The sequence below is a fragment of the Motacilla alba genome, chromosome 2, assembly GCF_015832195.1.
Source record: "Motacilla alba alba isolate MOTALB_02 chromosome 2, Motacilla_alba_V1.0_pri, whole genome shotgun sequence".
Classification (NCBI taxonomy): domain Eukaryota; kingdom Metazoa; phylum Chordata; class Aves; order Passeriformes; family Motacillidae; genus Motacilla; species Motacilla alba.
Window position 1 is genome coordinate 143,794,214 of NC_052017.1, and position 26,363 is coordinate 143,820,576.

General features: G+C 39.0%; 1 protein-coding gene across 1 annotated transcript in view; it reads left to right on the plus strand.

The window, feature by feature from the left end:
• Positions 1-26,363, plus strand: part of TG (thyroglobulin) — a 146,435-nt gene that overhangs the window by 32,917 nt on the left and 87,155 nt on the right. Inside the window, exons 20-34 of the mRNA XM_038126940.1 lie at positions 185-409; positions 5,092-5,241; positions 6,778-6,948; positions 9,538-9,660; positions 11,332-11,615; positions 12,076-12,184; positions 13,342-13,539; positions 15,522-15,689; positions 16,243-16,308; positions 17,021-17,101; positions 19,224-19,361; positions 20,498-20,674; positions 21,696-21,807; positions 22,322-22,401; positions 23,904-24,047. Coding sequence (XP_037982868.1) covers positions 185-409; positions 5,092-5,241; positions 6,778-6,948; positions 9,538-9,660; positions 11,332-11,615; positions 12,076-12,184; positions 13,342-13,539; positions 15,522-15,689; positions 16,243-16,308; positions 17,021-17,101; positions 19,224-19,361; positions 20,498-20,674; positions 21,696-21,807; positions 22,322-22,401; positions 23,904-24,047 — 2,226 coding nt within the window. The remainder of the gene's footprint in view (positions 1-184; positions 410-5,091; positions 5,242-6,777; positions 6,949-9,537; positions 9,661-11,331; positions 11,616-12,075; positions 12,185-13,341; positions 13,540-15,521; positions 15,690-16,242; positions 16,309-17,020; positions 17,102-19,223; positions 19,362-20,497; positions 20,675-21,695; positions 21,808-22,321; positions 22,402-23,903; positions 24,048-26,363) is intronic.

Genomic DNA, 26,363 nt, shown 5'->3' on the forward strand with positions numbered 1-26,363 from the left:
GTAAGACTGTAATTTTATAGATGCTGTACAGATTCATTAGGGTCTGCTGTTTGTTAATATGCTTCTATTTCTGCATCTGCCTCTGTTTTTAACTTCAACCCATCAGTTTCTGTGTGGTTATCCAGTCCTGTATTACGGAAATGTCTTTCATGCTATTTTGTTGTATTTTTTTTCCCTTCTTTAGAAAATGCAATTGTTGGGGAAAATCTCATTGGAGCATTTATAAAAGAGATTAAGGATGGTGTTTTTCTGCTGCATTTGGATTCCAAGCAGTTCCTAGCAGATTCTGTCATTGATTTTCCCCGGGATGAAGAGTTTGATCTGTCTCCCCGTGTGCAGCTTGGATGCAGAAGTGGGTTTAGAAGAATTTCATCTCCTGGGAAAGCAGGCCCTAATTCACAAGGATGTGGTAGGTCTCATTTTAAGCTTTCCATTCTTAAATGTTGTCAGGAATAAGTATAAAGCTGAAATTAGAAAGTCATCAGTGAACTTGTGTTTAAGGTTCATATTTGAAAGGTGTGAGGCACCAATGTGAATGGAAGTGATGGGAATTAGTGTTTTGCTTACTGTTAATTCCTTGTGTTGAACCAATGATTTGGCAATAGGCATCATGGCACTGACATTGTATAGAAAGTTTTGTAAACATTTTTGAGATTTTTGTAAACATTTTTGATTTGTCTGGTAATAGAAGGTTATTCTGTAATGTGCATGATCCTTAATAAGAGGATTTCACAAATATAATGTAGCCAGAGCTTCAGATAATGATCCATTACCCGGAATAGAAACCTAGATGCAGAAATGCCAAAAGTCCTGAGATTGTGAATTCCTGGGCCAAGTCCAGCCAGCTCAGATGTAAGCTTTTTTTGATGCTGGCCAACACCCAGACCTAACTGTACTTCTGCCCTCTTTTCTTCTTCTTTCCTTCTGTTTAGTCTGCTTCTCTGGAACAGGCTGCCTTTCTGCCAGCATCCTGCTTAGGATGGATTCTGCCAGCCCTCCTTAGGGCTGCTAAGCCTGCCTTTTCTACAGCTCCCTGTGGCTGTGCCAACCTGTCCTTGGTACCAGGTCGTGCTGCCAAAGTGCCTTTGCCTTACCAGCCCCACTCTTGCTTCTGTCAACACAAACCTTCCTTCAGATGCTGGTTGTTCTTGCTGGCCAATTGTCCTCATGAAGTCCATGTGTCATTGGTGCCAGTTTGGGATGTATTCACTATCTTTGGCTTTTTTTTTATTCTAGAGAACAGAGGAGAGATGTACCAATTGTAGGTATAAGATAACAGAGGCAGGTTTTGGATAAGTTTTCTAATGGGAATGTTTTCAGATATTCATCACTTCATTGCTATGAAGCACGTCAAATATGTGAAAAAAACTTATCTCCCTGCTTGGTGTGGTGTTTCTGTTTAAGTTCAGAGAGTATCCTAATGCCTGGGTAAGGTAATCAAGCGCTGAACACTTTTGAACTGCTACAGTTTCCAGCCTGGACCTTTAAGGGTAAATTGTCTGCAGGTTCAGTTCCTCTCCACAGTCTAAAACAATTCAGATCTGGGTTATTTAAACACATGCAAAAAAAAAAAAAAAAAAAAAAATTCCTGCTGAGTCCAGAGTCCATAGCAACTTGACTACAGCTACCTAACAAGATATAGTGTTGTATTGCTTAAAGGTATCATTATTTTTTTAAGTAGAATTCATCACCTAGAGCAGAACTTATAAAGAACTGGATCTTTCTGCCAAGCATTGCCTGCCAGGCTTAAAGGCCTCCAGGAAGCAGTGAATTAACTTGCCTTGTGAGTTAATTCATACATATTTGAACCAGCCAGCTGTGGACAGTGTCACTCAGTAAAACAGACATCACAGATATGTGGAAAGGAGACAATTTCTGCTCCAGCTTTTTACAGAGATTTCATACTCTAAGCTGTCATAGTGTACCTACTGCTGGACACTGGTTTGTGTTGCAGGACTGCATATTTTTCCATGAACAGGAAAACTTCAGGTTCTGGTTCTTCTAATATATATATATATATATATATATATATATATATATATATATACACACACATGTATATGGATATATCCTGCTCATTCATCCTGTCTGGATTTGTTTTTCCACTAATAATAGTGACAATTAGTCAGAAGCATCACCTGTGACTACAGAAAACAAAGTTGTGTGAAGGTGGCAGAAATTCTTTATTCTCTTCTATTTTCTGTTCTGGTTTATTCTTGAAATACAAAGTGTGTTTTCAGATCCTGATTCTTTTGATTTTTTTAGTTTTATTTCATTGTCAATGTGATTGCTTTTCCTTCTGGAAGCTCAGTAACTTTTTCTTACAGTCAACTGTTTATTTGCATCTATTGTTCTGTTGTTTCATGTTTTCCTCTTGTCAAATGGGTAACATTTATCATGTGTTAGTTTTTCTTATATGACATTTTTTTCTTAGTCTCAGCCTTTCACTGAGTTATGTTATGTCACAGGTATCTATGAATACAATTCCTTAAGTGTTGGGGTAATAATATTATTTTAGCTAAATTTTAATAGTAGAAAAGGCACTTTCTTTTGGATTGCATGAGTTAAAATTAAGAGAGTTAGAAACTGTACCCTAAAGGGAGACTTTAGGAACATAACCCTTCTCCCCCATTTATTTCAGGAGAAAACCTAAAGGCTGTGTGTAAATTAGCTTTGTCTTATGCTGGTTCTTTTTATTTAAAAATCATTTATTGAAAAAAATTTTATTTAAGAACCATTTTTATGCTGGTTCTTTTTATTTAAAATGCTTCATGATTCCGTTAGATTTGCTTTGAACATAATGTAACCCAAATGAAAGGGCTGGATTTATAGCTGATTGACAGCTCAAGACTTAATTTCTAATAATCTATATCAAGAATCTGATATCCCAAAGTTTTCCAGTATCCCTGGAGGGAAGCAGGAGCAGGGCAAGCATTGGACAATGATCAGCTGAGACAGTTTTTGAACTTGCTCAGTGTAGTGAGAGCTGAGGCTTTTGTGAAGAGCACTATCCCTGTGGAATCCCTTCAGTGAGCTGCTCCTCAGCCTGGATTTTGCAGCTTGTTCCCCTGGTACACAGAAGCCTGGGTCCAGTTAGAAGTGAGACCAGGTTCCAAATTTCACGTGCAGAAGCAAGGGGTTCAATTTATTTGGTTTTTTTTTTTTATATTTTAATATTTTTTTTCCGTTTTAGACTTACACAGTTTGGTCCCACTGGTAACACTTAGCTTTGATATTCTGGTTTAAAGTTGTTCCCTAGTTTCTTATGGTGTTAACATGTGTTAATGTTAATGCTTGAAAGAAGTACAATGTAGTGGTTTGTCTCACCTGTAGGATCAAACTGAACCTGCATGTGATTGCATCAGTGTGGCCTGTAGCTGAACTGATAGGCCCCTCCAAGAGTTAAAAGAGTCTAGAAAACGTGATTCTGCACCAACATTTTTTACTATTCTTTGTGCCCTTTTATCATTCCAATGTGAAATGAAAGGCAATTTTTCCTGCTCAAAATGTGATAGGAAACACAGATGTTTCTTTCACATTGTGGCTAAAGCTACAAAAAAACCCAGAATGCTTTGAAAAGCTTAATTTGTTTCTTTTAAAACTCTAATTGCTTAATTAGCCTCTTCATTCATCTGCATTTTGACTTCAGTTTAGGTGTGTGGATTTCTCATTTCACTTTAATTTCTACTGCTGTTCAATGAGTATTATGCTTTTTGCGTGTGTTGGAAATTGTCTTTAAAACGTATCAGACACTTGTGTATTAGATGATGGGTTTTTGAAAGGAGAATTCTGATTGATCCAGGATTTTTTTCATTCTGTAATTGATTTTAGAGATGTGTTTTACCCAGAATAATTGCCTTGATGTGTACTAGGAGGAAAATTTCAGTCTCACAGTTGCATCCTCCCAGACCTTCCCACTGGACTATTTACAGAAGATGAAGGAAGATATGAAAATTTTCCTACTAGCTGTCTTTTTACTCTATTATAATTTAGGTGGTCCCATGAGTTTAATTCATTTACATTCTGGTGTGTTGGCCTGAACAGCAATTCATCATATGGGTTGTAGTGAGAATGGCCAATATTCCATTGCTGTTTCTCTCTCGTGGAAGCTTAAACTTCTGTCAGCATGCAGGGCAAGAGCAGAAATAGAGTTTTGCACCTTGTCAAAGTCCCAAAGTATACTTCTGATAGTGTTTTGAAGGAAATCTACATCTGGGAAGCAGCTGTGAAATAACAAGCAGGGCTATTGTCTTGCAAATATGTCTGTGACTCTTCTGCTTCAATATTCATTTGAATGCTCTGGAGGGAAAGACAGTATCCCATGATATCCCAGAAGACAAAGAATTTTCTCTGTAATATGCAATAGGTCAGCTGGAAATATTGCTCCTGATTGTTTTGAAAATTATATAGATACAGACTAAGAACATCAGTGAGAGCACCTTTTTTGTTTTGTGTTTGGGTTGTCATGTGCACAGCTAGTGGCTTTTAATCCAGCCCTTACTGTTTAGTTTGGAAGTGCTTAACAAAAATTTCTTTACCAGGAATTCTGAATAAAAGTGTTACCATATGGTGGATTTCTGTATGATGGTTTTGGAGTTTCTGCTCCTCAGAACCTTCCTGTTTCTGTTTGTAGTGTTAGAAGAAACTCTTTTTGTAGCTTGTCTTCCTTTGTTTTCTTTCACAACTCATCCACCTGCATTATCTTACTACAAATGGATTTGACAGTTGGGAATTGGGCCTGGACTTGGCATTTCCAGAGAGCTTCATGTGCTCTAATTCAAGAAGAGATTTTGGGTGATCTGAGAAAATGTATCATAGCCTATATTCCTGTCATTGATCAGTTTAATGATCACTTGAAGAGTGTTTACTTTGTTTTACCACTTAGAAATACATATATGAAGAGCTTGAAGCCTATGGCAAATCTATCAGCATTACAAATATATATATTTATTTATTTATTTATATACATTATGTATTTATATTTATACTTTTTCTTATATATATTTATATTTATATATACCCACACATGTGTGCAAATTCCAGAAGTGGTTGAATTCCAAAGGAGTAATAAGGTGATTGTTCTCTTTGCAGTTGTTTGTCCTCCAGGCAGTTATTTCCAGGATGATGAATGCATTCCCTGCCCTCTTGGCTACTATCAGTATCAGACAGGACATTCCTTCTGTATCAAGTGTCCTGTGGGCAAAACTACCAGCTCCTATGGGGCAATCAGTGCTGATCACTGTAAGTTGAACTCATTTTTTCCCATATCCTTTATTTTCTGGCTTCAAATATCTAATGATTTTTTAAAATAATCTCTAAGTTTAAAAAAAAAATTAATCCTCCCTCTGGGGGTTTTTGGATGGATATGATCCCTTCTGCATACATTCAAAAGCATTTTACAAAGTACAAACTGTCTGTTTTTTTGACCAAAAATGCATGAGAAACAAGTGGTCAGTCTCATCCAGGATGTTGTGGTTCCTCTAGACATGCTCATTGTCCTCAGGAATGATATCTGGGTGTTCAGTATCAGTAAGAAACTTCTTATGAAGTTCATTTATTGTCACTTTCATGAACACTAAAATAGTCTTGTTTTTTGCAGCTCTTTCCTCTGCAAATACAAACACTTCTCACAAAGCAACTATTGAAATGTTCACTCAAGCTGGTGAATTCAGCTTAAATGATTTGTTTTTATTCATGCAGTTCTATACAGAAAATCAGTTATTAGGTCCAAATTCAGTTTGTCTACAGAATTTTCTTATATAAAATAGGATATAATAAGAGTAACAAGATTTGGCTTCTTGGGAAATATCATTAAGTATATGGTCTACTTTGTTCTCTTTCAACCTAGTTGTTCTCTTAGGTGGGATAAACCTCCCATTTTTATTGTATTGTATCCCAACATCAAATAGCTTTTGCCTATGGTTGTCATTCTTCTTTTCCGTGTGTGTTCCCTGGGTAGGTATTGGACTTGTGTCCTTAAGAGTGTGCTCCTTAGGGTTTTAAAACTTGCATTTACAATTTTCTTTACTAAACCTGTTCCCTGCCTGGTTTCCACTTCACCTTTGTGCTGCACCTCAATGCCAGCCCTCTCCAAAAGGCCACGCTACACATTACCTTCCTCCTCTCTTTCAGTCCCTGCTGCCTCCTTGCAGAGTCTGAAGAGTTCTTCTGAATTTATTGGTGTGATAGCTGTTCTCATTGCTCACAACATTCCACAGATCCACTGCAGCAGTCACTGAACAAACCTGTATGAAAGTACAGCTCCTTCTCTACACTTTGCTTCACAGAACTGGAAATTCAGCAACAGAGATTTGGTGCATTACAGGGAATCCAAAAAAAGTTTGAAACATAAATTGAAGTAGCAACAAAGCAGTGAGACTACCATGCTTCAGAGTGTGCAAATACTGTGCAAATCTTAGCTTAGTTTTCAGTGAAGTCTCTGCTGTGCTGTTGTCCCACAGCTCTGAAACATTGTCCTACTGCATTGGCAGGAACAGTGGCTGCACAGGAGGTTCCCTCTGAACATCAGAAAATGTTTTTTGCTCTGAGGACAACCAAGCAGTGTCCCAGGTTGCCCAGGGAGGCTGTGGAGACCCTGGAGATGGGTGAAAGCCATCTGAACAGGGTCCTGGGCAGCCAGCTCTAGGTGGCCCTGCCTGTCAGGGGGCTCTGACCTTACAGCCTCCAGGGGTCCTGTCCAGCCTCTGAATTCTGTGAAACCCAGTGTCAGCATTATCAAAGAGCCTTTTTTTTCCTTCTCCTGCTCCCTTGTACCAGGTGTCACCCCCTGCCAGAGCAGTGAGCAGGGCCTGTGGTGTGATGAAGATGGCCAGTACAGACCTTCCCAGCAAGACCCTGCCACCAAGAAATCCCTCTGTGTCGACAGCTTTGGGGCAGCCCTGGGCTGGACTGAAACAGACGATCTCCTGACAGATGAGCAGTGCTTGGGTAAGTGGCAGAAGGATATTTTGGATATGCTTTGACCCCACATGGGTGAAATTTCCTTATGAAGAGGCTAAGCACTCCACAGCTTATGGGGATTCACTGTCCCATAGTTATTAATTTTCCCATACTTGTGGCCTCTGCCTTAAGCCACATTTTTCCTTAGTTTTGCATTTCTGGACTACACTGGGGAAGTTATTTCTGGTAAGGGAAGAGAGAGAAGCAGGTTTCCTGCGCTCTCAGATGGCTGCCAGCTTTTGATGTGTGCTGACCTTGTGCTCTCTGCTCGAAAACCCAAAGGAATAATGAGAGGGCTAATGAGAAAAAAGCAGAATTATTAATTTCTTTGTAAAATTATCTCTCATCTGTGTATTCATGGGAAATGGAATATTTTCAGCAATGACCTCACAGCCACAACATAACATCACCCTCTGGGCCCCTGCTGTAAGGTTTCTGACTTGGGCAACACATCCTAGCAGGCTGGAAGAGGCTACTTCTGCTTGAATACAAAATGCTGGTTTTCAAGGATGAAAAACTTGAAAAAACAAAGAAAGTAACCTATCAAACAGTCCCCAGACTGCCTGCAGTAAGGTCTAATTATGCCGCTCAGCCTCAAAGCTTTTGCTTTTCCCCAGAAGTTTTTATATGCTTAGCATATGATTGGTATTGAATTTAATGAGATATTCTGTTTAGAAACTGATGTCATGGTCCGCTTTGAATTTGACAAAGTCTTATGACAAGTGTGGTCAGTGGAAGGAGTGTGAAAAGTAAAGGGCTCAACTGTGAAGAAATTGCAAAACTATCTTCAGTTAAAATAATTTTTTTTCCTCTGAGCATACTCAGAGACTGATCACAGTTATGAACATGAGGTGAAAGCCTCTGTTGCTCTCAATCATGGGGTTGTTGGGATGTTTCTCTGTAGAGAGGACTCAGAATCTTAATTCTTCTGTTACCATGAGCCTTTCTGCTTGGGCATTACTGACTGTGTAGGATGGAGCTGTTGTAGATATTTGTGCTTGGTTTTGTGGGTCATGGTAGAAGATACCACTACAAATATTTATGACAGTTGAAAATTCATTTATGACTGTCTATAAACACAGCAACAGTGTGTCATGCAACCACAGAATGGCTTGGGTTGGAAGGGATCTTAAATATCCTCTACTTCCAATCCCGTGCCATGGGCAGGGATAATGTGCTGTGCTCAGTGAAATGCACTGGTGCATCAACCTGTGGGCACACTGTGGCCAGCCCCCTGGTAATGCAGGTAGCAGCAGCCTCAGAAGGGTGGTGGTGGCACTGTGTGTCCTCTCACCAGCCTGTAATCCTCTGCAGGGCACAGACAGGGCCAAACCCTCTGGAGCCTGGATTAGATTCCTCACCCCATTTAGTGACCTTTTGGGTTTGCATCTCTAGACCCCATGAGCTTTTCCCAGTGTGTGAACAGTGCTGCTTGTCAGACTCCTCACACACAGGTGAGTGGGTCCAGTGCAGAGGGAGCAGATGAAAGGGTTTGGTCAGTAAAGTGACAGTCAGGTGTGAAAAGTAGAGTGGAGGAGTAATAAAGCAGCATGTAGGACATACTAGCTTCGATATAGCCTTGGGGCTGAAGTCAGTGAGTGTGTTGGGAAGTTTTCTCTTTTCACAAATGGAATGGGACTGCTGGAATACATTCCTTGAGCTTTTATTGCAGCATCAGCTTCCTTACATGGTTGAGACAATAGAAAGATGACAAAACTCACTTACTGCTAGCAACAGCTAAAGATGTCTTTGTTACAAAGCATTTAAAAAACTTTCTAGCCAATAGCATATCGCTAAAGCTTACAGACAGTTGTTCTAGCCAACCACTAAAAGCACATGTACACCTGCTTCACACAATGTTTGCTTGTCTTCTTTCTGTTAACAATACACAATATTTCATTATGAAGCTTAAAACCTTCTCCTGTCTTGCTAAGCATATTTTTCTGCAGTCTTTAGGTCTGTCTTAGCCAAGCCTAAAACTCAAGCTATTGTTTCATGTCTTGCTTGCTGTACTATTGTAACTTTTTCTACTTTCAAACTTTGCAGCTGCAGCTAGTTCTAATTTCTCTGCTCTTTCTGTTTCTAAGGCCTGATTTTCCCAGTTTTCTGAAAATCTTCTTACCTTTACTATTTCCCACAGTTGAGATCAGGCTGTTGTGTTTCTGGATTTCCTGTCTAACCAAGTGCTGCTGGAGCTGGCTCTTGTTTCAGTCACTGATTTGGAGAAAGTTGGTTCCCCCTTTGACTCAATGGTTGGTTCAATGCCATGAGCAAGTAATGAGAGATGGCAGGTCTGCTGCTGCAAGAGAAGCCTCACTGGAAAGTAAAATCCCAGCCCACTCCTGGCTAACTGGTTTTTAAAACATCTTGTGACACTTTTTATTTCAAAGCAGAAATTCTGCCCTCACACCAGCTGTCTCCTGCATTATCTGTGAGGTTATGGTACATCATTTAATGAGCAAAGCTCTTTCCCCGCAGAATTCTTCAAGCTTAATTTCCACCTAAAGACTTTGTCTGTTTGCAGCATGGGAACTGATAATACTGCTTGGTTGGGGTTTTTTGTTGTCTTTGTTTTAGTGCTCAGAAAATTTGAAAGAGTTCCTGCCTCCAACCTGATTTATGGATCAGAAGAAGCTCAAATTCTTCAGTCTCAGTCGTTTGGAGGAGACCTGCAAAGCACATATTTTCAGTGCATTTCAGGTGAGAAAACTGAGAAAAGCTGTAGAGGTGACACTAATAATTGAGGAAAATAATAATATTTTCATGTGAGTTTATAGTTAAGTTCCTGGATGAAATATGTGTTCTTCAGTTTGTCACCAATTCACTGCAAGATATTTACAACTTTTGGTGACCTTGGTTCAGGGAAGAGATTGACATTTCTTTCAGAAAGAAATCTTCTGACTTCACTTCAGACAAGTCATCTGACTTTAAAGCCAGTTGATGTAGTTTGCAATATGGATGAGAACTGACATTTCAACCAGGAAAAATTCATCAGACTGGGCAGATGTGCAGACAAAAGAAGAATTAGGTGTTCAGAACATATGAAAAGCCAGCTTTTACCTCTTCACAAATTACCTGATTGGCAGATAAAATAGGAATAATTGTCCTTGCTTACGTTAGAAGGGCATTATAAGGAGTTCAGAGATATTGCTCTGCCAAGTCTTGCAGTTTATATACTATATTGCATCTGGTTTAAGTTGGTTCAGAATCACCTAAAACCCAGAGGAACCACCACACTGCTTTCAGGGTGTTTTGAGTCAGTCTCACCTTGTGTCTCCTAAAACTCTGGCTGTGAAAGGAGGCAGAGGGATATGTTCAAAGTAAAAACTCTCTGTATTAACAGAGATGTCCAAAATTCTGACAAATCACTGGCTTTGTGTCACATGCCGTGGTCTAGTTGGAGCAATCACCTCTCATGCTGAGAACTGAATATGTGAAGTTGTTATTACTAGGATGATTTTACAGCATGAGCTCATCCTGGCTCTATATTGTAAGATTTCTTGCACCTTTCCCTGAAAATAGAGACCTTCAAAAGCAAGACACTGAACTGGGAGAGCCTGAGAACAAACCTGGGGAGGAAATCATGCCCCTTTGCCGACCAATCTGGTTCCATCTCTCTCATAGCTGTATTTTCTTTATAAGTTTTGTAAATAAATGGCAGCACAACTACAAAATACTACTGCTGAAGATTTCATTGAGGGGTAAGGGTTAATCTTTCCCTCCCTAAGTCCCTGTAAGGTCAGATAGCTCAGCTTGCATTTCAGCTGATGTTTTGATCTACGTTGTTAATTTTATACTAAAGATTTGTAAAGTGTTTCACCTGGGCTAGGAGCAGAGCTGTGGGAGTAAGTTAATGGTGAATGTGTAAGGGCAGAAGGATCTTCCCCTAAATCTGGAGGGGATGGCTCTTTCTCCCTTACAGTGGCCAGGAGGTTGCTGCAGGGGCAGCCAGCATGATTGAAGAATTTGAAATTTGATGTTTCCCTCCTTCCTATCACTCTGGTATTTGTCACAACCTCCTTGCCATGGGGTTACTGTATCAGGCAGATGTGATGTGCTGGTAAAGTGGTTCATGAGAGTCCTGCCTCAGGCAAAATTTTCCAGCAGACTTTAAATATTTGGGTGCGTGGTCTGACCTGTCTCAGCTGTTTATATCATCAGGTGACGAACAACTTTCTGCATTAATTTAATTCATTTAAAGTCCTTAATTCTCTACTAAAGTAGTTGAGTACTGAAGTTCACTTGGCTAATTAAATTCATATCTGAGACACATAAGGAAATCTAGATAAGTAGCAATAAGCAGTTGAATTTATAGCAACCATTTTGCATGTGAAGTGCTTGGTAACCTAAAATTTCCTTCCTGTTTTTCAGGCTGTGAGAGGGAAGATGCTTGTGGCTTTGCAACTGTAACTCCTGCTGGCACTGAAGTGCTCTGTGAATTATACAGTGCTGCTGAAGCCAACTTCAACTGCACCACGTCTGGATTAGTAAGAATGATCATATTTAAAAATATATGTTTATCACAGTGCTGTGTGTTCAATGTAAGTAGACAAAATCACAGAAGAAAGGCAGGCTGTCACCTGACCCCTTGGACGTTGCTCTTCTCTGTGGCAGCAATAAATCCCTGCAAGCTGGTAAAGAGGCTACACCCAGATGTTTCCAAAACTGACATCTGAATACCTCAGTGTTTGAAACATCACACAGCACTGTTGTCCCTAAAACATGCTGAGCACCTGCAGATAGGATATCAGGTTGTTTTTAAAAGAGGGTTAATCTAGATAGTCCAAACTAGAAGTAGCCAGGTTGGTAATCAGGTCACTTGAAACAATCCTACTTTCTGAGTGCCTTCCTCTAGCCCAGGGCTTGAACTGTGTTCTATTTATCTCTGTACTATTTTCCTATTCACCACTTTAAACAGCAAAGTGGCATTAAGGAGCTGAGATCTCAGTTGGACAGTATAAAAATTGTCTGTATGAGAAAGAATAAAAATGTCCACATGGAGTTGTGCTGTGATAACCTTTGCATTGCTCATTGCTCCCCGTGAGTTTCTTAATAAAGAAAATGTATTTTAGGAGAGGAAATCCATTTATTTTGCTTGCCTGTTTTCTGTCTCAGGTGCAAGGTGTCTTGGGGAACCCTGCTGCCACTAGCATCAGTGATCTCAGCTGCTTGCTGCATGTCAAGAACCCAGAGAGAGATGCACTGATGGCCTTTTTGAAGAGAGGTACCAGATGTGAATCCCTCACCTAAATCTGATTCTGTGTCCAAGCTGGTAGTTACTTCTGTAGAGGATCATGACTAAATTTGGGAGCATCTTTGTTTAAGAAGACACAACACTTTAAAGAGCTCAACATTTAGTGACAGTCTAGAAGCTTCAACTAATCTTTCTTTCAAATCTTGTTCCCTAGAAATTAGGAATACTTTTGTAAGCCATTTTGATGCTTTTTGCCAGCAACTAGTCCCATAAAAACTCAAAATCTAAACGACTTCTCTTAACTAAGCAGTTTGTTATTTGAATACATAAGGCATTATTAATAATCAGTCTGTATATAATTTAAGTTCACTTTTGATTGTGAATTGTTCTAGTAATATACCACCCAAGAAGTAAACTGCTCTCCATGAATCCCAAAACATTTCAGCTGAACTAATGAATGCATGAGAAAAACTTTATTTATTTATTTATTTATTTATTTATTTATTTATGGCCTGAGTGTGTCTGATTGCACCACATCCAATGTGTGTCCAGCTTTAAGTGTCATGCCAAACTGGAATCAAGATAACCAAATGCTGCAGGGTTTGAGTCAAAACTCTCTGGTTTTACCATGTTCTTTGTACTTCTATCCAAACCTCTGAGGCACTATTTATTAATATTAATAAAAATAGAAGATCTATAGCAGAAGATCTGTAGAAGTCCCCTGAACTAGTTGTGATTGGTATAATCTTTTAAATACCAGATCTAGTCTAGTTTTCTAGATCCAGAATTCAATGAATCATGCCCCCCTAGTAAGCAGAAGTCTTAATTGCAGATGCAGTTATGTTGGCCAAATAACACATTTTACTTTTTAAATGAGATAAATTTGTTTCATTTTTATCTGGGAGTTACTAACAGTGTAACTGAGTGTTTGAGGGTGGAATATTAACAACCTTACTGCATAGATCAGTTTAGGAGCTCTTTGCTGGCAGTGCATTAAAACCAGCTACTCAGGAATAATGGCACCACATAATTTGATGATCTTATCTTGCTTCTGAAACTCAAAATCCAGAAAAAGACTTTTAAAACTGAGTTTTAATAATAAAACTTTCAACCAGCTCCAGTCTGCAGGCAATTCAAAAACATTCTTCGAGCTCCCCTTGAGCTCCTTTCCCTTTGTGTGTCCCCAGGACAGGAATTCAGCTCCTCTGGACTGAAGGCCTTTGAGAGGACTGGCTTCCAGAACGTTCTGTCGGGCGTGTACCGCTCCCTGGTGCTCCCAGCAGCCAGCACATCCCAGACTGATGCTCGGCTGCTCTGCAGGCAGGAGTGCAGCCGGGACTCCTGCTGTGATGGATTCATCCTGAGCCAGCTCCTCCTGGATGCAGGTACTGCCTGGCTGCCCAGGAAAGAGTCCTGCAGCAGGAAACCAATGTTAAATAAGTAGAAGTCGTTGTTGGACACAGTACACCCACCTTTGTATCATACCTGTGTGAGCAGCCTGTCTCTACATCATGGACTTTTCCTTGATGTTGTGAAGCTTTGAGTAATGCCCAAGACCTGAGGTAGCAACCTGCTCTTAGAACAAAATGGGCATTTTGAAGGGAAAAGCCTGACAGAGTTCCAGCAGTGTTTGGGCAATGCTCTTGGGAGCACGGTGTGACTCTGTGCAGGGCCAGGAATTGGACTCAGGGATCCTTGTGGGTCTCTTCCAACTCAGCCTGTTCTCTGTGTGCGTGACATCTCCATCTGGATGAGACAAATTGTTCTGAAAGCACCTCTCTCCATACATAGCACAGCTTGGTTGCCAGAAGTTGGTGCCTTCAGCTGATGCAGGAACTAAGAAGGTACCTCCAGACAGAGTTTTTGTGGTGCAAATGAAAATCAGCTTCCTTTTAAGAGCAGGAAAAAAAGGATGCTTGACAGAATTATGTTATATTATTGCATGCAGAAGTGCTAAAATCTGCCAGGTCTGGATGTCTGTCTAGGAGAGAAAGTAGTAGTGGGATGGATGGAGTCTGGCACAGGTGGGACTTAGGCACAATCAGATTTTTGCCAACAAGTTCAAGCACTTTATGGCAGTGCTTACTTTTTGCAGTTTAGTTTCAAGCTCACATAGTATTGACTTTCCTCCTGGTGATGCAATTCATGGAGGAAATGTGAAGTTTTAAATGACATGCCTCAAGGACTTAAATACAAGCTCTACCAACAGCCAGGAATTGGACTTGATGATTCTTGTGGGTCTCTTCCAACTCAGGATATTCTATGATTCTGTGAAATCCAGGCATGTGCTGGTGGCTGATATGTGACAAGCACTTCACCAGTTTGGAGTGGAAACTGATCCTAGATTTAATAAAACCTGTGAAAATCTGTCACAAATTATCTGTGAAAGTTTTCAAGAAAATATTTCCAGAAAATTATTCTCTGTTTTGGTTTGGCATCTCTTTTTTTTTTTTTTCTTTTATTTTCTTTTTTTTGCATCACAGTGTTCTAGATGATCTTGTAAAGTCCATTTCTCTATACATTTACAATAAAATTTTGGGTTCTCTCTGCTTGTGAGTGTAGAAGGTAAATATGTTTGGTTGGGATGACTATTTGGATCAGTTCTATAGTCATCAGTTCTATGACTATTTCTATCAGTTCTAAATGCATTACTTGGACTGCCATTTTGCTTAAAAAGAAAGAAAAAAAGTAGGAAAACGTAGCATATTCAATATCTTGTGTACCCAGTCCATAAAAACAAACTAGAGAGGGCATTGTAAAACCTTAGAAATGCCTGAGCTGTGACACCAAGTGCAAAGCAAGAACTGAGTATTGTCTAGAAGTTATGGTAATTTTTGATGCCAGAACATGTGGGCTTAAACACTCTGGTCCTCCAACTCACACCACAGTGCTGGGGAGACTCAGGTCTGGGATGACTGAAATCAGGCACCAGTTCAGGAAACCATTGTAGTAAAAAAATGTAAGTCCTGTATTTTTTGGTTCAGAACCTGAGATTTTTAAGATCATCAAAAGATTGGATGTGTCTCTGTGGTGCTATGAAGTGCTGAGAACTTTGTTGGGTATTATTAGATAATAATAATAGTTTATTGGGTGATAATAGTGTGTGCCTGAAATCCCTGAGAAACAGGCTGCAAATGTTTAGTTTGGGTATGAGTAGCTAACCTTAGCACTCAAATTTGAACATATGATTCTAATTTGCTTATTTAGTTTGGGGTTGTTTTGTTGTTTTTTTTTTTTTGGTAGCAATACTGAAGAGTACCTCTCTCGGTGGCACGGGTTCAGCTGGAATTTGGAGAAAGTACTGGGGGGCTTGGGTAGGTGCAAAGCCTCAGTGCAGTGATGCAGCTGGGTCTTTTCCTGCCCCCAGGTACCATTCTGTGCAGTTTGCTGAGCTCCCCAGACGTGCTGATCTGCAATGCCAAAGGCTGGAGTCCAACACCAACCTCAGCCATGGGGGAGGTGTGTAAAGGTGTGAGGTATGATGAGAAGGAGAAGAGGTTTTCCTTCACCCTGGGAGGACAAGTGTTCAGTGGAAGTAAGTGAATTACCTCAATTAACATCAGTTCTTCTTAACTGTTCTTTAGACACTGTCTCATTCACCAGCCTGCCCTTGCACTCCAATGCTTTTTTCAAGTAAATCCAAGAGAATAAGAAATTTCAAGTAAATATCACAAGAGAATAAGAATTCTCTGGCTGGATGTATTGCTGGATAGATGGACATCTCACATTTTGCCATATGAATATTATTGAAAGTTGAGACTGTGTTTAATATGTCACTCTGTAATACCTACAGCATTTAATTCAGGCAGATCCAAGCCAATAATCTGAAAGAAAGGTAAAGTCTGTAGTGAAGATAAAAAGGGAGATGTTCAGACCTACATGGTAAAAGCAATGATAGGAAATTGAGTAATGTTTGGCACCCTGGACCCAGACTTGCCCCATGACACCTGGGGCCTTCTTCCTTGGACTTTTGTTTTGTAATGAAGGTGATGCATAGTTTAGTGATGTGTTTTCTATGCAATTTCTGAGCATTGAAAAAAACATGGGTAATTTAAATAGCTGTTCTAACAATTTTTTTTCTTTATTAGCTTCTCAGTTGATGGAAGAGGCAGAAAGAAATTTCACTACCTTTCAGGAAATTTACCTGTGGAGAGGTAAGTTATCTCACAGAATTTCTTACAGAAACTTATGATGAACTGTAGGGTGTGGCAGATGTCAGTTCTAGAATGGAAATGTCATTGTCACTTCATTCCATGCTATCCAAATTAAGACACAACTCAGAAGCCTATGGGCAGGGATATGTAATCTGGAGTTATTCTTCTACTGCCAGTTTAATAAAATTTGGGTAAATTCTTGTGTCTGAGAGCATAATTTATAACTCATAATACCCTTGAAAATGATACCATGAGGACACCTGCCTTTGTCCCATCAGTCTCCAAGTACTATAATAATTTGGCAGTTTATGCCTAATTACATGGATTATGTTTATTAGCAGAATAATTGTACATTTTTCTTTCTGAATCTCACCATGTACATGGCAGGACCTGCATAAATGATTTGTAATAACAATTTGTGCTTTATAAGTGCACAAAGCCTTCAAAGGGCTGATGCTGAATACAGAATGACTATAGATGTGGCATTTATTTTTTGTCATCCAAACAATGCATTTTGGTTTAGTTGTTCCCCAGAGCTATACAGAGATGGTTTTACTCATTCTTGATTCAACATGTGGAGGAACTACCAAAGGAATTTTCCTAAGTGGTGCCCTTTATATATTTGTTCAGTTTTGGGAGCTGAGGATTATTTTGTCTTGTGAAAGAAAGATAAAGGGAATTACTCTGCTCCTTGATTCCTGTTTCATTCCAGACTCTGATATGGTCACCCGGATGAAAACCTCTCTATGTGAGGCTGCTGCTTTGGAGACAAAGGATGGTCTGGTGTTATCAGGTATTAGAGCAATAGCAGACAGAGCAGGCAACAGAAGAGAGCAGGGAGGAGTTGCAGAATTTAACCAGAAAATGTCATTTATTGCTATATATATGTTCATTATGGTATACGTATTGTAAAGTCCAGAGGATTTCTGTGTAGCAGGATGTCTGATACAGGTTTTGAGAAAGATGTTCAACATGTAGGTCTGGCTTTATGATCCTTACCTTGCCAGGACAGGATGGAAAATGAAGTATTAAAATGTTCAATGTGAAACTTGTTCTTTCAGACTTACTGAGTTGAAGAGGCACAGGAAATATTATTTGGCTGAGAAAGAGATTTTGCATAAATTCAGAAATAAAATCCTTGGCCTGGGTACCTGGGCATCTTTACTGCTAGTGGCAGTATGATTGTAAATACAGGGCATAGAGAAACCCAGGATGAGATGCAATCACAAGTGTTTATTCCATGCATGATGACAGTGAGGGACCTGTGAACTTCTCTTAGTTCCTCTGTTATTCCAGGGTTTGCTCTTTGTTACATGAAGTCATGTATAGGTCCAAAATAATTTGTAGGAAGTTACTGGATGTCATTTGGGCCTTCAGCACCATAATCCTGAGACAAACTGAGCAGGGGAGTTTGCTGAGAGCACCTCGATTCATTTTTAATGCATTAGAATCTTTGCTGAGAAGTTTTGATGAATGTCTGAGCAACACCATATTTAATATGTGCAAAATCCTAAAGGGAAGTGAATTGCTTATGGTATTTGAAAGGAAAGTAAACTGAACTAATTAAAAACCTAAAAATGCCCATTTACCTAGCAGAGCTCCTATAGAGTTAGGGGTATTTTAAAGTCTAGACTTAAAAAGAGAGAGAGAAAAAATGCACTTACTATGGTGGTTGAAATTCTCTTGCATTTACCTGCCAAGGCACGAGTGCAGCCCTCAGGCCTCTTCATTTACCTTGCTGGAGCTGATGAGATCATTAAAACCTGCAGTTATGCAAGGAATGCAGCTTTTACCTCCATCCCTAAATCTTAGTCTTGACACCAGCTGTTCAAGAGAAGCTGAAGGTTGAGGTTATGACTTGAGAGGTAACAGGAATGATAGGTTACCTTTTTTAGGAAGTCATGAATACATCTGGGAAAATGTCTACAGAGCTATTATCACTTCATAATCATTTGTAAAACACAGGGTAACATATCTTTTCTAGTTTCTTTTTCTAGTTTCTGATAGAAAATTCAAAGCTACAGTGCATTTTCAGCATGCCAGTAGGTGCTTCTGCACTTCAACAGCAATCATCAGCATATCTTTACTTCTGGTTTTCATCATTGTCTGATAATTTCACTGCATCTGAGATTAAGTAATACAATGTCTCACAATGTTGGAACTGGGGATGAGACCTGCTGATGACATTTGATAAATAAGAAAGTGTTTATGAAGAAATTTGTGAGAGATCAGTGAAGAGTGTCCATTTCTTTCAATACTGGACCCTCATTTAAGGGGATAAATTTGGGAACAAGAAAATAGCTGTGATTGATTGTTTCAGAGGGGGCTCAGGAGATATAAATCATTGCATACATTTCTGAAGGTCACAGGCAGGTGACAGAAATAAGTTATTTAATATGGTCTGTGGGAGCATAAATTTAGAGAAATGAGCTTAAATGCCTGAAATAGGTATTGAGCTTGTCAAGAAAACTTTTAAGACTGAGAGCTGTAAAAGCTTCTCAAGGGACTAGAAGGAAACTGCTCTGTTTTGAATTAACAAAACTACATAGATTAAGGAATTACAAACATCCTCTGAATCCTCATACTTCACTGTTAGGATATTGTATCACATGATGGAGTAGAGCAAACCCTCTAATTTCTAGGAGCAGGAATTTTCATCTAGTTTTTGGGTGTTGAAAATAGTCTGGCAGTGCTATTTTGTACAGTGCAGCTCAGTGAGGAGGCACTGCCTACAGGAGAGTCACTGTGAGTGGACAATTCTGTTATTAAAAGCAGGTTTTGGTGTATTCTAGCCCTACAAAATATTTGCAGCTGTTTTACTGAGAAAGGCAGAATTTTATATATAAATAAATTTAATTCATTCGGGATCGTAGTTAATTTTTTTTGGTGGGATTCTTTGTTTGTTTATATCTCAGATTCCATAAAGGATCTTTTCTACCTAATGGACAACAGCCAGATACAGAGTGACCAGAACCACTCTCTCCCTTACCAGCAGTATTGGGTCTTCAGGCAGAAGTACTCAGCTGAGGAAGCTCTGCTTTGGTGTCTCACACGTAAGGCATCATGGAGGCTGTAATTCTGTAGGGGATAATAATGAACTAAGTGTTATAATAATGATGAGTAGAAACTTTAAACTTTGAGGTTTTTTTGTTTTGTAGACAAGTCCTAAAATTTTCATGGAAATTGCCAGTGGGGCCACCTGTTTATTCCTTACAGTCTTTGCCTGCCATGGCAAAAAGGGTGTCCATAATTCACCATCAGGGTGCCCCTGTCATGGGCAAGAGGAGTCAAAGGTACAGCCTGGGCAATGTCCTGCTGTTCTTGAAATGTAGCACTCCAAACAGGGTGGTGGAATAGTGGTAAAAGAAGATAAAATGCAGATAATTTGGGTTAGTGATAAATTACATTTTAATGCAGTAAATGGAGAAGAATTTCTAGTTCTACCAGGAAGTCAGAACTAAGAGTACTAAACAGTGCACAAACATCACTCTAAGATGTCAGTAGAACTATTCCTGTTTAAAATTAAGCATTGACACACATGTTTACAGGAGCTATTGACTAGTAATTAAGAGATGGAGTTGACATCTTTGGTTCTTTTCTGAAGGTGTGCTCTTACCCTGGGACAAACTTCAGAACAAATTGCTATGAGCAAATGTCTTGAATAGTTGATTCTAAGAAAGTTATGTTTAATTTTGTGTAATGCTTGAATGCTTCAGAAATATTTTTTACAAAAACTTACTAAGACATTGTAGACATTATTGTTCTTTTTATTTGTTAGAGACCATGACTGATGCAGAGTTCTCTTATGATTATACAGTTTGTGTATCAGATTTACTAAAAAAGAAAGAGATACTTATGAATTAAAATATTAAAGAGAGACCAATACATTGGAGTAGTGCTTGTCACAGCTGGGGAATTAGTCTTTGCAATTAGCTGTGCTGGAGCTCGTTTACTGTGCTCCCCAGGTAAACCTGCTCTTCAGTGCCACTGGGGCCAGAATGTGTCCCTCTTCCTCTTGCACTTTAAATTAATTAAATTAATTAATTTGCAGGATTAGTAGGATAATGTTGCAATTCTTCCTTTTAGTTGTTTGCTGATGGATAGCTTTGCTCTGAAAACATGAAGGGGAGCAGAGAGAGAAAGGAACTCTCATGTGGTGTGTGTAACTGTTCGTGACTTTGCTTCCCAGGTTGTGCCCAAGAGGAAGAGTTCTGTCGAATGGCAGATCTGCAAAGTGCCACAGACAAATACTTTGTGTGTACCCTCTATCCAGAGGCACAGATTTGTGACAGCAGCATCAACCAAATACCAGGAAACTGTGCAACTGTGCTACCCTGGCAACCACAGACACTGTACCATAAAATAGGCAAGTTTTGGTATTTGGATGTATAATTTTTGGTATTTGTCTGCTCTAACCCTGGGAATGCAAGCCAGTTTTTTTGGCTCTTGGTTCTGAGATAAAAAGTCAGCATGTTTAAATGAGTCTTGGGATGTGATGGTGCAAGGGAAGGTCAGGCTGTCTGGGATAGGGTTTTTCATTTTCAGTTCGGAATGGAAATATATTAGCCATGAATTTCACTCTGTCCACCTCAGCCATCCCAAGTCAGAGGCCAAATGGATCTCAAATTTTTATATCAGTTTTTAGCCCTTTTTATAATATGGGTGAAATAGGAATGTCATTGGTATGTCACAATCTATCATTAAAATTTCTATGATAGCTAAATAATGCAAAAAAATTGACAGAACTGAGTTTAATTTTAATTTTTTTTAATTTTTTTTTTTTTTGTAAATGCAGAGCTGTAGATGTGAATTTTAACCTTTGCTCTTTGGATACTTGGGAAGTTCATTGTTTTTCTCATAGGGTACATGCAAGGAAGCTGGACAAACAAGCCTCTGTTCACTGTGCAGGAACATGTAATTTTGCTGTGACAAATGTAAAGGTCCACTGAACTGAGCTATTCAGTCATGTCATTTTGGGGAGTCCAAAGAGCAGCATGGGCTGAATAATGCATGAGCACACTGGAATCTTCCAATCCAGAGCCCGCTGGAATCTTCCAATCTGGAGATGTATCCCAGTTTAAGGCCTTGTGGAAGAAGTAGCATCAATACAGGTCTCAGAAACAAAAGGCCTGGCTGGAAATCTTTCCTTGGTGATGTAATTTGCTAAGCTCCCAAACCCTTCACTTGGTGAATTTTTATTCATCTTCAGGTTTAACAATCAAAATTTTCTGATTTTGATAAACAGAAAACATAAAACTATCTTTTAATCAAGCAGAGCTCAGCATAAAAGCACAGACTGGACCCCTACCATTTGATTACTTGGCCAGTATTTGTATACAACAAAGTTAAACTGATTTTTCCAATTTCGTTTTTCTTTTTCCTTCCAGTCACTCTTAAAAGTTTTGTGAAGAGCTTCTACACACGTGTACCATTCCAGAAAGTAACAGAAATCTCAGTGAGGAATAAGACTGACATGAGCAGAAAAGCTGTTTCAGATGGGTAGGACATGAATGTTCCTTTGTTTTACTTGGAATTTTAACCATGTCTGGAATTCCAAGGCTATGTTATGGAGATACAGGAAATCAGATTTATTGATCTAAGAATTGCATTGTTTGAAGTATTTAATGAGGAAAAGATAACATTTTAAATGATTAATTAATTAACTTTATAGGTTTAAAGGAGATTTATAATTGAGTTATAAATAATAATCTATATAGTTATTCATTATAGACATGAAAATTGTTACTTATAATGCTAATAATTACTAGTTTGCTTGTTAAATCTCTTACTAGTGATACACCAAATCAATTTAGGCTGATATTTTTAGGGCAGATATCAAAATAATCATCTAAATTAATAGATGTAGGTTTATACTAACCAAGCATAATTTTATCTACATATGGAAAATGTATGAAGGGTGTGTGTATATTGGTTCTTCAGCCTAATTGTGGAAGGCATCTCTGCAGGTTCTCAGTGTCTAATGACAGCATGGATAACATTTTTCCTTTTCCAGGTTTTTTGAGTGTGAGCGTTGGTGTGATGCTGACCCCTGTTGCACAGGATTTGGCTTTTTCAATGACTCCCAGCTGTCAGGTATTTCCCCCCTGTTTTTGTTTTGAAAATAACTTCAGTCTTTCTTCATTATGCAAATTTTACCCTTCTTTTGCTCCAAAGTGAACTTTAAAAGCCCTTTCAGATCTCACGCACCTCTCTTCAGCACCTTTTTGGGTAACCATAACCATTTCTGGAGTTCAGCCCAATGACACATTCCACATTTCAGAAATTATTAATAAAACTTCATGAGAATGAGTCCTTAACAGGCTCCAATTCCAACAATATAAAATTGACACTGATAAAATTCCAGTTTTTTCTCATTCCTCAACCTCTCTTCAAAAGTGTTGCTTGATTTCTTTTCATGATTTTTCCCACTTTTATGTTGTTTCATTTTTTAAAGCCTAAAGGACTCCAAAACCTAAATATTACTGAAATTAGGTGCATGCAAGCACATAATGTCTGTGGGTATACTGGGGCAGTTTAGACTTTTAGCTTGCTTGCTTGTCCTCCTCCTTTGCTCCCAAATTTTAGTCTTTTGCTTGAGGAACAAAGTCTTCAGCTGATGTTTGAAATTGGATGCTACTGAGCTCAAAGGCAATGAAAAGGATTTTAATATGTTATTACAAATCCAGATTTAGGCCACTGAAATGTATAACTTTGTTTTTGGTGGAGTCATGTGCTAATGAGCTCTCCCTGAGGTCACTAAATGGGCTGGTTTTAGAATGCATTTTGGAATTTGAAACACTTCAGAAATACATACTTTTAATTCCTTTTTTTTTGTTGAGCAGAAAAAAATTTTCACTTGGTCAAAAGTGAGTGGCTTAGAAAATTATTCCAGTGTGTTTTAGATAAGAATTAATGTAGAAATAAAAAATAGTTGGTAGTTTTCATGCCTCCTTATGATCATATGAAATTGGAAGTCTTAACTGAATATGACTTTGACTTTCTTTAAATACTTCTGAAATAAATGAAAAAATTTAAGGCGCCCAACATGCAAATGGACCCATTTTTAATTTATCTGAATAATATTTGATATCTATGACATTTCAGACATCCAGTCTTAGCACTCATATAGTCAAGAGAGCTAGTAGTGATTTTAACATGAGCTGAAATCTTCAATGAAACTGTGTTTCAAACTCTCTATAGTTTTCAGGAGCAAACTTATTTACACTGGGGCTTTGAAAGAATTTTTATCTTTTTGTAAGTAGGGGACATGTTTCAACATACATGCAGATTTTCAATTGCATTAACATGAAAGGGCTCCTTGCTCACACCTTTGCTCAGTGAAATTCTCTGTGACTTTGAATTATAATGGATTTTAATGCTGGTACTCATCTTCCCTCCCAGTGAATTCAATGTGATTTTTCAGCACTAGTTTCAATCACTTGGCTCATTTCAGGTATTTCCTTCCTTTGATTTCTAAGTCGGTTGAATTTCATTTAACACTCAGTGGAACCATGCTGTATTCTTTTTCCTCACAGCACTATCTAGAAAAGGAAAATTTTCTTCCTTATTTCTATAACCATGTGCATCCTTGGCAGGTGGGAAGATCATGTGCGTGACTCTGAACAGCCTTGGCATCCAGACCTGTGCTGAGGAAACAAGAAGTGCTTGGCACATTTCAAATTGCACTTCACCAGATGCTGAAGTCAAAATACACCCATTTGGCTGGTATCAAAAGCCTGGTAAGTAATGCAGGACACATGACCTTTCTAATGGATTTCTACACATTGAAGTTTATTATTTAGCTTCAGTGTGTAAAAATTCCAGCTTCCAGCTGTAGGATCCATTTGCAAGGACCACAAGTAGACAAGGCAAACAAGTATGTGCAAAGGAAAGAAAGGTGCAATTTAATGTCCATTTTAATAGAAGAGGAATAGCAATACCTCAAAGATGCATACTATTTCTTATATTCTATCAGAAACTTATGGCCAATGTCAGAATTTAAATATATTTTGCCTCACTGTGCAGTCCTGGTCAGGAAATCATTCTTTGTTTCTCACTCCTGGGCTTATGGTTTTACTATCCATGTGGATGCATAACCTCAAAAGGTTTGGATTTGCTACAGAATTTAAAATTCATTTCTGGTTGTTTTGGTAAAGAAAGGACCAAGACCAAATTCCAAAGTAGACCTGTGTTTTTCAAGCAGCAAGAAGCCATCAGGTGTTTAAACAGAAGAGCAGTTATGAGATGTGGTGTTTTCTGGGGGGGAATCAAAACCACTTCTAGTCAAGATGGATTTTATTTTATGTGGAGAAACAAAGGCTTCATTGCTTTGTTGAAAACTTTAAATGGATTTCCCATTTGTCGCACTCCTTTTGGGCAGGTCTAGTTCTACTTTGTTAAGCTCTGATTTCACATGACTGAAAGAATGAGGACAATTGCCCACCTGAGTTTGTCTCCCTCTATGGGAGGACAGCCTGTTTCTTGGTCACACAGACACAACTCCTGAGCAGAGAGCCCCCATGGGGGCAGGTCTGGTGATGTTGACAGAATCAGGCAAAATTTTTGAATAAGGAATACTTTTTTCTGCTTTTATACTGGATTATACCCTTAGTTCTTGCAGGTAGAGAAGGGCTGATAGCTGAGAGGGGGGCACAAAGCATGGATATATATCGTCCAGAAAATGTGATAGAAAGATAATCCAGTTAAAGCTGTATAGAGATGGATCAGGTATTGTGGCAATACATTGTATTTTACAGTGTTGATAAATAAACTTCCTTCACACTCTAAGTGTCTGAAATATGAACTCAGTGTTGAGCTTTTCAAGTCTTGCACTGTCCCTATAACCACAGAACCATCCATGTCCTCCTGTGGAGCAGTCCTTGTTAAAGGGTAGAGACAGCATGGAAACATTTTGGAAGCTGGGAAGGGGTGGGCTGAGGGTCTGGCACTGAGAGGAAGGGAACAACACCCTGATAAAGCAATGGCAGCATCCTGGTGGCAGGCGGGGAACAACACCCTGATAAAGCAGTGGCAGCATCCTGGTGGCAGGGGGAGTTGAGATGCAGACAGGGTAAGAGTGAAGAAAAGTGGAGCGAAGAGGGGACAGCAGAGGTGTAGATACACTTCTATTTCTTGGAATTGTTTTCCTCTTGTTGGTAAAGAACCAACAAAAAATAAAGGCTGTTTCTCACGTGCCAGACAGAGGGATGATGAACAGGAGCCCTGGTGTATGCAAAGTAGGGAATGTTAAGAGTGACTGACATTTCCTTATTCATTGAGGGAGCTACAGATGTGTTTCCACCATAACACACAGCAGGGCACAGATGTTTATGCAAATGGAGATATTTACAGACAAAAATTTGTATCAGTTCTGCTGGTGTGTTGATGGTCTGAGAACCAGGAAAAGGAACAAAATGGTTCTGAGGCTAAAAAGGAAAATAAGTAAAATCTGAAGGAGTGATTTACTGTGGGCAGTGGGGTATTAGCATGATACAGGGTCTGTGGCTGTATTCCATGGTTTGGTTTGAGGAAGGTACTTCTGTCTCTGTGTTTCATAACAGGCTAAGTTGATGTGTGATCTGTCTGCTGCACAGCTCTGCTCATGAGCTGTTTGATTTTGTATAGTCAGAGCTGCAGCTCAGTCAAAAAGGAACATAGAGTAGCATTTCACAGACTTTTGGATAGGCCCAATCCTTCACTGCTGTGAATGGGAAAACCTCTGAGGTTTTAGAAACATCTGTCAGTCACATGCATGGGAAATACATCATGGAAGAAGTTAATAGAAAATCTGATCTGTCTTCATCTTCTGTAGGGATCATTATTTATTATGTCTTACTGGAGAATTTATAACTGGTTTGACTAGCCAAAGTGTTCTACAAAACATGAATGCACAGGGAAAGCTTCATTTTTATTATTTGTGATTACAAAATATTTATGGGAAGTATTAGCAAAAGAGAAGTTTTTTGTATGGAAATGAAGATGAAGTTTTGTTTATGATGAATTCTTATCTGAACTTCAATTTAGAAAGTGTTGTGCTGGAAACTGCCTTGTTTCTA